Source organism: Triticum urartu, chromosome 3A (genome assembly GCF_056163025.1).
Source record: "Triticum urartu cultivar PI428250 chromosome 3A, HENAU_Tu73, whole genome shotgun sequence".
Taxonomy (NCBI): domain Eukaryota; kingdom Viridiplantae; phylum Streptophyta; class Magnoliopsida; order Poales; family Poaceae; genus Triticum; species Triticum urartu.
In genome coordinates this window covers 8313594-8325146 of record NC_141875.1, presented here as the reverse complement: position 1 = coordinate 8325146, position 11553 = coordinate 8313594, and the positions used below count along the sequence as shown (strand labels likewise).

General features: G+C 49.8%; 1 protein-coding gene and 1 non-coding gene across 2 annotated transcripts; one reads left to right on the top strand and one right to left on the bottom strand.

The window, feature by feature from the left end:
- The first annotated feature begins 4973 nt into the window (after positions 1-4973).
- On the top strand, positions 4974-5303 carry LOC147977692 (uncharacterized). Its single transcript, XM_087516420.1, has one exon. It carries the CDS (start codon positions 4974-4976, stop codon positions 5301-5303), a length of 330 nt encoding a protein of 109 aa, XP_087372546.1.
- A 285-nt stretch (positions 5304-5588) lies between these two features.
- LOC147977691 (U6 spliceosomal RNA) lies at positions 5589-5691 on the bottom strand. Its single transcript, XR_015600064.1, has one exon. It is a non-coding gene; the product is annotated as a U6 spliceosomal RNA (small nuclear RNA).
- Between the last annotated feature and the right edge of the window lie 5862 nt (positions 5692-11553).

Genomic DNA, 11553 nt, shown 5'->3' with positions numbered 1-11553 from the left:
ATCTGCATGGCAGGTTGATGTATATCTTAATGTGTTCTAAGTGGCTTATTTAAGCAGAGATGTCATCCTGCAGAACATCTTTTGAAGAACACACCTATATGAGTCTGATTGTCAAACGTCGCAATCTATGAGAGTATGACGCATAAGCTCCACCCGCGGGGAAGACCCACGGTAGCCACGTATCGGTCAAGGCTTTATGTGAAGCTAGATTCACAGAAAACTTGCAGTTCAAGGCCCAGTCCACTGTTCAAGTTGCTTACTAGTGTAGCATAGAGTTCTAGATGGAAGTTCAAATTAACAGTCTCCACTGCAGTACCGGTATATAAAACAGTGTTTTGGAACCAAAGGCAAATTTCTGTGTGCCTCTAGGATCTGGTGGGGGATTGCTGGAATTTAGTCTATTTTGGGCAGCCCAATAACTGTTTCAGAAATTCCTAATAAATCCTAGAGGCCCACTTAGCCCATTTGTGCAAGGCAAGGGATACTACTAAAGTTTAGTCCCACATTGCTAGTTGAGTGGGAGTTGGACCTCCTTATAAGGGAGGTTCTTTCCCCACTTGTACGAGCATGGGAACAAGAGGGATATCCACGCGCGCTCCTCCTCCGCCGCCCGCCTCGCCACGCCTCGCCTCGTCACGACGCGCCACGCCGCGCCGCGGGTTGCGGGTTGCGGGAATGAGCCGAGCCGATATCTAAATTTTTGCCACGCACTACGGGTATACGAAAGGTCACACTGCGAAAGTGGAGTTCGAATGCGAACGGTGCAGCCCTTCGGCTGCTGGCTGTTCGCTTCGCCTCCGTCTCTTCGTTTCGCCTCCCGTCGCTGCCCTCTCGCCTCCTTCTCTTGCGCCTATAAAAGGAAGCTCGCTCCTCCCAGAGAGACACACCAGAACTTCTTCTTCCTCTCGCCACCAGTTCCATTCTCTGAGCTGCTGCTGTCTTCCTCATCCCGGCTTGCGGCGTGCACCACGAGTCGGGACAGTAGGCCTCCGAAACCGCACCTCTTTGAGTCCTGTACGGGAGAAGGGTGATAAGGTTTTTGGGGAGCGCTCCGCGCAACTACTGACTTCTTCATCACGGACTCCGATGACTTCTTCCCCGACGTCGACGACCTCATCGACGACATGGCTGGAGAGGATGTCGACCCCAAGTCCAGTGCTTCTGCTGCTGCTGTCCCGTACGTGTTTATACTCTTTCTGTTAGACGTCCTGCCACAGTTCTTTGCTCTAGTTTCTGCCCTACATGTGTTAGGTTCTACTTCATATATGCTACTTGCTATACTGTCTGCTCTACATGTGTTTAGTTACAGTTCATATGTGAAGTTGTTGTTTACCTTCTCTTTGTCAAATAGCATGACTTGCTTTATCACTGTTATATTAGTCATGCTTTATCTAGTATTTCTGTTAATAAAATAATTTCATAAATTGCTCATATTTCCAACAGTCCCAGGGCGAGGCCCATGAACACCAGAGCCCCGAGCGCGCCAAGGCATCGGCCATGCCTGGACGAGGCCGGTCCACGAGTTGGTGCTAGGCGCAGGAGCAGGCAGGCCAGGGACACAGGGAGGAGCGGACGGCGGTGGTGCACTGCCGTTGCCGCGGCCACGACGACGCCCACGCCCACCGCGCGCACGTCGACCGCCGGTGGCATCAGGCACGGCAGGGGGGGCGACAGGTGGTGAGGGAGGGGGGCGTGGTGCCACGCCCGGCGAAGAGCGCGTGCGCGCCCTGGAGACGCGCTGTCTGCTCGGCCCGGTGCTCCTCGAGAAGAAGGAAGGAGCGCGTCTGGAGGAGCGACGGCAGCGGCGACTGCGCCGTGATGTGCGGGATGGCGCCGTGGTACTGGCGGTTGAGGCCGCGTAGGAGGTGGAAGACTTGCCGCGGCTCCGACACCGGCTGGCCGAGGTCCCGGAGCTGATCAGCGTACGCCTTCAACTTGGTGCAGTACTGCATGATCGTCAGATCGCCTTGCACCACGGCATGGTACTCGACGTCGATGTAGATGGCCCGGCCAAGTTGGTTGTCCCAGAAGATGCCGTCGATAGCCGTCCAGACGGTGAGGGCGGTGTCCTCCTGCGCCATCACGGCGTCCAGCAGATCAGGCGCGACGGTGGTGTTGAGCCAATGGACAACGGCGTGGTCCGCCATCGCCCAGTCAGGGTTGTCGAAGCGCGGGACGGCGGCGGCGTCCACATGATCGCGGAGACTGAACATCCCGATCACGGTGTCGAAGTGGCGCCGCCACTGCGCGTAGTTGCCGGCGAGCAAGTCAAGAGTGACAGGAACGTGGCGGCGAATGTCGATGGTCTAGAGAACAGACAAAGCGATAGTGACCACGGGCGGCGGGGCAGCAGGCCGGGAAGCAACAGAGCCAGCCGCGGTAGCAGCATCGGTGGAGGCGGGGGCGGCCGGAAGGAGAGCAGGAGGTGGTGGAGGCGGCGCAACGATGGCAGGAGCGCAGGAGTCGTCAGAGGCCGTAGTCTGGGGGGAGTCGGGGTCGCCCATAGCGGCGGAAGCGGGATCGACGGCCGGAGCAAAGGGATTGATCCGGGCGGCGGTAACTGATACCATGAAGGAGAGAGGTTTGCTATGGGATTCAACACACGCTTGCATTAGCTCTGCGGCTCAAGTTATATACAGTTACAGAGATGATCGTGTGCCACTACCAGCAGGGACGTGGGCTGGCTACATGCCCACTAACTCACGCGCGTGCACTTACCACAGGTCGTGCTACATACGCTGTACATACACAGGATAATACATACACTCTAACAGTCAGGGTAGCTTACGTCCCACACAACATGGAGATCGTGGCACTCCCCAGCACCCTTCGCAGCTAGCACATGTGCTACCTTGGGCAGAAAATAACACGCCGCTCCCCCGCTCCCCGCTAGGGTTTCCCCCGCCGCTGGCGCGCCCTAGCCCCTTCCCGCCGCCGCCGGCCACCCGGCACGGGCGCCCCGTCCCGCCGCCCCTCCCCCCTCTCCCCTCCTCCCCCTCCCGCCGCCTCTGCCGTCTCCCCGGGAGGCATCCGAGGCGGCGCGCACCCCCTTCCCCTTCCCTCTGTCCTTCCCCCCGCCACTGCCGGCAGTCGCTCCTGCATCTAGCCGGGTGGTGTCGGCGGCGGCGGATCGTCGCTTACCCGCGCGAGCTCCTCCTTCCCGGGGTGGGGGGAGGCGGCGGTGGTGCTCGGCCGGTGGAGGTCCGGCGTCCTGGTGGCGGAGGCCGGCGGTGGTCGCTGTGGTGGTGCCACCTCTTGGCGGCAGAGCGGTCCGGTGGTGCTTGGCGGCCGGTGGCGCGTCCCCGGCCTAGATCTAGGCCCGTAGGTCCCCGTCTGGGTCCTTGCGGGTCGGCTCCGGCACGACTGTGACACCCTCTGTATGGGGAGGCAGGGGAGCGGCTTGGACTGGGGCAGCGATGCCGACAGCATGCCAGCTGCTGCGCGGAGGCGGGAGCTATCCGGGCCTTTGAGGGTCCGGTCGGGCCTTTGGGGCCACGGGCCCGATAGGCTCCTGCTGTGGCGTCCGAGCGGCTACCGTCGTGGACGGTGGAGGTGGGGCCCTCCTGTATGCCGACAGTGTTGCTGCCCTAGTCCCGGCTCCACTTCATCGTTGTGCAGACCATCTTCGTGGTGCCGTGGTGAGACAACGTGGGAAGTTTCGTGTCCGTGTTGGCACTGGGTGGTGGTCGATTTGATGGTGAGCTCCGGAGTGCCTGACGTGGAGGCTGGGATCGGGAGAAATCCATGTTGGCTTGGCCGACACCGACGCAGTGGCGCCTGAGGATGCCGCTGAACCTTCCTGGAAGGCGTCGGGGCTACCCTTCCTCTCTCCTCGCCGCGTACCGGGGGAAACCCTTGGCAGCAGCGTCGTCATCGTCATGTCCCTTCTTGGAGGTGTTGATTGGTACCGTCGCTTCGGAGTCTCGGAGCTTGATGGGCGATCTCCGGTGGACGCAGCGATTGCGAGGCTTCGTCGTTTTTTCGATCTGCCGTTATCGGCATTTGTTTCATTTCTTTTTCTCTTTCATTTCTTTTAGGCGAGATTGTGTTGTTTCCGCCCCAGCTCCTATCATTAGTTGTATCAGATGGTTGCTTTATAATGCAAAGCGGGGGAAACACTTTTTCTTAATAACACGGTACTGAATAAACGACATTGACAGTTGGTACTTAATCACCAGGAACAGCTGACCCAAGCCTGAACCATCAAGGGCGTTGGATGTTATGGCCTTCATCACGTTCAGGCAGTCTGATGGTAGTACGATCCTTCCGATACCCATCTGTTCAGCAATACTAAAAGCCTTTTTCACAGTCATGACTTCCGCGTGCATTGCTTGCCTAGTACTCCCTCGGTCCCAAAATAAGTGGCTTAAGAGCATCTACAACCGGACCTCTCAAACTCGCCTCATATACCCGGTCACTGTCCGGTCACAATTTTTGACCCAAACGGCCCTCAAATGCCCAGGCTGACCGGCACCTCCCATATCCAACACAAATATGGGGCAGATATGGGGCGCCCGGGCACGCCCGCCATGTCGGCCTGACGTTGTGGCCCCACACGGAAACGTCCGGAAACCTGATGGTCCGACGGATGCCGCGCCTGTCGCCGTAGTGTGAACACCGTGTGGCGCCGCTCCGGCTCGCCGCCCAAGACGAAATCCGGCTATTTAAGCCGGCCGGTGTCCCGCAACCCTAACCGACCCCCTCCCTCCTCTCCGCGCCGCCAGTCCGAGCCCATCCAGCCCCTCCCTCTCCCGCTCCGCTGCTCTGCCCACTCTCCAGCACAATGCCATGGTCCGGAGCAAGATCACCTACTATGCCATATGCTGACGCCGGAGCGTCGCTATGAGATCCAGCAGCAAATCTGGGCGAGGGAAGCCGTGCCCGCTGCCCGCATCTCTGCCAGGCTGCCTATGGACTCGCCGGAGCCGGAGGAGGAGTAGCCGGGGGAAGAGGAGGAGGAGGAGATGGCTCTGATGGAGGTGGAGGAGGCGGAGGAGCCGGACCAGCAGGTGCCGCCCTTCAACATGGAGCAGGCGGAGGCGGAGTTCGCCGTCACCCAATCCGATGAGATGGCCGAGCAACAGGCCATCCTGGAGTCCATCCAGGATGACGCCTATGTGGAGCCCAACCGGGCGTTCCTCCGGCGGCGGCAGGCGAAGTACGACCCGCTCTTCGCCGAGCTCGACGCGGAAATTGAGGTGGAGGAGGACGGAGCGGAGCAGCCGAAGGAGCCGGAGCAGCAGCTGCTGCCCATGCTGCTGCAGCCGAGCACGGAGATCGTCATGATCTCCGACGAGGAGTAGCTAGGATCGACGTAGTACATAGGTTCTATTTCCTTTTGCATCTCTTTGTATGGATATAAGAATCGAGTATGAGATGTCCGGATGCAACAAGTGAAATTTGAGGTGTGTCTGGTCACTACCCGCGGACGTTTCACGGGCCAGATTTGCCATATGTGACTGTAGGTGCTCTAACTTTGTACTAAACTTGAGACACCTATTTTGAGATGGAGGAAGTATGAGTCAGGACAAGACCTGGCTAGCTAGCTGGGCTGGGGTGAGGAAGACGAGTACATCACCATCATCTATGTTTTTTTTAACCATTTCTCGATTTGTGCGTGTCATCCTTGCGCAGGGGCCATACTAATCTTCTTTGTATCGTTCCAATTTTATCGGATGTCCCCGAAGGGACCCGCTATGCTTTTGGGTGGGCTTTGTTCGCAGTAGTAGACTGGGTTGGGCCACAGCTGCATGCTAACTCTCGGGAAAAAAATCCCCTAGAAAAAAGGACTCTCCAAAACAGAAGTGAGTGAACAATGAGACATACGTACATACAATTGGATTTGCAGTTTCGTCAGAGCCCAGCTCAGACTATGCAGTTCAGTTCAGCAAGCATTGTTACCTTTCCTTTTCTTCTTTCTTCAACCACGGAGAACAAAATTTTGTTCCAGACAATTAATTATTTTATTTACATAGAAGCAGCGATTAAGAAGTGATGCTGGAACGAGTACGCTGCTGCTGTCTGGAAACCCTATCTATTTGCATGCATCTCTACATATTTGTCTTGGTATAAATAAACACATCTAGGTTAATTAAATCTTCACATTTTTCTCACCAAATGTTTGGCCGTAATTTCCTCGCCATATGTAATTATAAGGAAGTTAATAGGAAAAAACATCCGACTGAAATTTTTCAGCTTGAGCCGATGGTTTTCAAGCATTTTGTATGAACCGCAATGTTGGCGCTGACTGTGATCTCCTTCTCACAGACGTTCGAAGACGTCAAGGTGGGCAGCTCGCACTAGTGAACGTGGAACCGGTGAAGGAATTTGGGATCCGTGACAAGTTCTCTCTCGCGCTTGCAAATGACACAGGTGCGCGGATGGATGACTGTGGCGGGTGGCGGATGGCAATCTCTCATAGGACATCGCGATCATCTAGCAGGGAGACAGACACCTCCGTAGAGATGTCGCATCTATTCGGGGACCTCCTCGCTTGCATGGATATGACAATGGAGTCGTGAGTGCCACCAAGACCAAGAGGAAGAGGAGCGACAATTGGGTGGGTTTCTATCACCTACTGGTGGTGGGGCATACTACTACCTCATGACCCATTTGTTTTTTATTTTTGAAAGTTTGTCAGGATCCTCGAGGATCTCACCCCTTGTCTAAAAACCATACTTTTCTTCTTTCACTGTTCTTAGCTGCCGATGGTATAATATAAAACAATATGGATCACTCATGGCTTTGTAGGAATGAATTGGTGTGTCTCTCTGCTATAGTGGTGCTAGTTCTAGGATCATTTGGTAAAAAAGAACATGTTTTTCAGCTATCAAAAATTAGGAACTCATTTTTTCTTCAAAAAGAAATGATGATGTGAACCAAATTATAAATTTAAGTTGTTAACCTATAAGAACCGTAGATCTTTCCCAAAAAGATATCCACACGGTAAACACTCCACAACAAAAATTAACTCCTCATGAAGGATAACTGCTCGGCCCACAACTGCTGCTCTTGAGACACCACGACGTGATGTTGGCGGCACAAGATCTTTTGTTGATGCACCCTAGATCGAATATGCGAGTGGGCGCATATAAGTGATGCACTACTTAGTTTTTAACATGGCTTTGTTGGCGCGATTGATTCACAAGATTACATCGATTAAAAGTAAGCCAACAAGAGTGATGAGTGGTAATTGAACTCTCGATCCTTCCCAAGCCAGAGTGGCAAATAAGCTTGCCGCCCAGTTGGCGGCCAACTTTCGCGCACTGTGCTCTACATTGTGTTTTCCCTGCCTATACTACACCAAAGTGTTCTCATGATAGCTCATTTATATAGCATCCTGGCTTTGGATGGACGTATCTACATGTGCCTTTAATATGATGGACATTGGTGGCCATCATCAAAGTTAGTGAGCTTTTGAGTAAAGTGGTTTCATCCTTTTCAGCCAACTTGTGTAGCATGCAATCGACTTGAAGTCATTAAGGTTTTCAGATAAATAGGACTAATGCATAAACCCGCATTATAGGGTGACATGTCGACATATGCATGTCATTTCCTAGCCTCTCGAACAACCATGAACACTTGTAGTTACATTATAGACCTTCCTCCCTTGTTTCTTCCACATTTAAAGAATAACACTTTTGCTAATTCTTAGTTGTATGGAATTTTCATAAATAACAGTCACTTTAAATTGCACATTACTAAGACGATTGAATTGCACCTTTAAACATGTGCAATATTATGGCGGATCATGGCGGCACCGCCAAGACCCTATCTAGCGGGCCAGAGGATGGTTGGGTGGAACGCACGAGACGAGTGGGAAACTGGTGGTTCTGGCTGTGTGTCAGCTGCTGCATGCTTTGTTCAGTCGTAGCATTTGGACTGGGTTGGGTTGGGCCCTGCCCCTGACGGGCCCTCGTCCTGCTCGAGTGAGTGAACAATGACTAGGGAAAATGAAAATATTTTACCTCAAAAAAAAGGAAGAACAAAAGGTTATATAAAAAGAAAAAAAGAAAATAAGGAGTGAACAATGGTTGAAAAAACTTAATTGTATTTTCAGTTGCTGGTTGGTCGGTAAGGACAATTCTAGTCTACTCGATTGCTTTGAATAGCGATCGAGGTGACAGCCAATTCAACAATGAAGGCAAAAATGCTTCCTTGTGAAGCTCCAAAGGTGCATAAATAAGCTCCCAAGTGATGCTTGGGTGTACTGTGCTATTTAGGTGTCGATGATCTGGATTTGGGAGCATGCATGCATGCTTGTTGGTAGGATCGGAAGACATCAAGAATCCAGCTATGTCTGATTGTTCTTGACATGCTAACTATGTTGCCATGTAACTCAACAAACACATTGCGAATTTAGACAAATCCATAGCGGCCAGTTGGCGAAACTCCATGTTTTCACTGTTCCAAATCGTTCGTGCAGCTTGATTTTCCTCTTCTCTCACGGACAGGGTAGGAATGGTGGCTACACTAGTACGTCATGTTCTTGACAGCAATTCAGCTCGTGTCACAAAGATGTTATAGCTCCTTGGCATGTGCTTTGCAGTGCAAAAAAATATTTCTAGTTGCAAACTTTGTTACTTGGGCCACTATGAAAACGCCCAAACCGTGAACACTCCTAAATGGATACTAGTAAAAGAGCCCGTGGGTTGCAAAGGAAGAAAAAAAATGCCACAATAACCTAACTCAATAATCACGACTCAAGATTCCAATGGGTCCACGTCATTTATTTCAACACATGACATCCTATCTGTGTTTTCACTTATCCTCCTTCCCACCCTCGCTGACGATGGCCTCAATGCTCTTACCACTTAGTACATAAATATGCTGAAGTGGCGAAGTGGCATCTTACCAATTGCGGGCACACTCTAGCGCTTGCCACTCATACTTGCGCAATCCGGCATAGCAAAAATGATGTACTCTGCTTGGCCGAGGCGACCATCCCATGGATCGCTATCCCGGCCGTCCATCCTGGTCGTCCATTTTCTCTTACTCCCATCCATCTGCTTACCTAGCCTCCATCTCCTCTCTATCTCTCTCTTCCAAACTCCCTCTTTCTCCCGAACTCCCGTCAGATGCGGCGGCATGGAGATGCGGAGACGACGGTCCGTGTAGCCGAGTGGATGGAGGCAGAAGGGACGGGGCGATGGATCCAGCGTGGCTGCAGCAGAACGAGAGAAGAAGGGTGCGACGGCGGCTGAGGCAAGGGTGTTTACCCTGTTTCCAAAAAAATAAATCGTCAAACTAGATAAAAGCGTGTGAGAAATGGACATGGAGTATTTTCTCCTGAGATCAAATGCTCTCTAATAAATAGTTTAAACATAATAATAAATCTATATTTTTTTGCTAAACTTTGACAATTTTTGTTGTGCTTGCGAAAAAATACCAGGAATGGACATTCGTGGAATTCATTGCAAAAGAAAAACAAATCGATGCTCCAAAATTTCTATTTTTGAAAGCATTTTGGAGTGTTGATTTATTTTTTCTTGCTACAAAAGCATTCAGATTTTTCTTGATTTCTTACTGTTCATCCCGAACTCATTTGAGCTCGGGAGCATAGGAGGATTTTCGGTGAGAAACAACCTATGTACAAACAAACACTCGGTCGAACAAGTATGTGTGTGGATTGGGGAGTGGCAATCGGTGGGTATATGTGAGCATCTACAGCCGGACTCCTCAAATTGATGGGGCGGGCGCGGGGACCATTGACCAGATAGGAGAGAGAAGCAAGAAGTATCAAAAGTTGACCCAACCAGACTCTTGTGACTTAGCCCTAGAATTTGATTGTACTTAGCTGCATTAGAAGCATTCATGCATCATGTTTGAATTCAAGAAACTGGAATTGAGGGAATTTTGAAAGCCTAAAAATTCAATTAAAAGAAGGGCAAAGAACCCTAGAAAATTGCATTCAATGTTTCCAAACTTGTTCCTATTATTGGTTGGATATTTTTTGGCAAAGGCTCTGCACCAAACCAAAAATAATGAACATTTTTGAAGAATATTTGGGCAGTTGAATTTAAATCATATTGTATTTGAATTTGGATTTGTATTCTTAACATATATAATATAAGTTCAAATATTTTTGAGATATTTTATGTGCATATGGCTTGGTCCTAAGTATTTGCATAAAAGTATTCAGAGAAGTTTGACATTGTTTTAGTTCATATGAATTTGCAAAACAGTGGCAAATAATAAATAAAACAGAAACCAGAATGAAAATAAAGAAACAAACTTACCTGGACTTACCTGTAGCCCACCTGGCAGCCCAGTAGCTAGGCCCAACCCACCCCATCCACCCTGTCATCTTCCTCATCTCGCAGGAGGACGAAGGCTCATGCCGGCGGCGCCTAGACCTAGCTTTTTTCTTTTCTTTCCCCAGCCAAGACCTAGCTACCGAGCGAGGGGAGACTGGAAGGAACACACGGGCTACTCTGCTTTGTTCACAATGGATACATGCGGTTGTGTTTTTTTCCTAACAAAACAGAAATATAGTGGATTCTTCCTTTTTTTGAACTTGAGTTTCCTCATACTCGGACTAGACTACGGAGCTAGTTATATTTTCCTCCCAAAAAAAAACGTTCTATTTCTAGACTACTAAACTTTAGCAGCAAAGAAGTGATTTTTAGTTTTTTTTTACAGATGAAAGTCATTTTTTGGTTTTGCTGAAAGAACTTCCATTACTCAACCATAAGGATTAGGGAGGGGCGATGACGGCGGCGCGCCTTTGGCTCGCTTCAGTGCTTGTAGTCGTTGCTATGTGATCTACGGATCTGGATGTAATTTTTATTATTTCTGGTGTTCATTGTACTGCCATGATTGAAGATGAATAGATGGGAATTTTTCTCGTAAAAAAAAAGGGATTAGAATCAGCACGGCAGCTCTCCTCAACGATATCTTCAGGACTAGAGCTTAACCAAATAGCTATACGACCACTATTTCTAGCATAACTAGATGATACCCCGCGCGTTGCTGCGGGACTTTGTGGTTTCTATGGGTAGATTCGAAGAAAAATATATATTGTATGAATGATTATTAATACATATTGAAATGTTGAACAAATATATTTTTGCACAAAGATAAAGAGAATTATCAGTAACGTGCACCGATTCCTCTCCCAAGTAACTATGTTGAATTTGTAGAACATTGAAGTATTTCTAGTACAGTCGCTCCAAATGAGACAAAATTTGTGTGGCAAAATCTTGACAACTGGAAAAATAAAGTATGGGCATATGATAGTGCAGGTAAAGCGCACCTAATAAGTCAGCAGAGATATATGTTCCAAACATCCAGAGAGGCATCATGAATAGCATAAATCGATAAAGTTCTTTTAGTTGCTAAGGAAGCAGTACTGTACAAAAAAACTAAATTTTATTTATATATACTGCTATGATAACTTTTTTCGAAGACTTATATATGTAGGTTTTACTTTGTCTAGAAGTTTCCTACTCTAATGATTTTATCTTTTTCATTTGTAGCAAAGCAACAATTAGAATTTTTGTTGTACTTCCATCTTGATTTAAAAATTAAAATTAACTACCACCGGAGGTGATC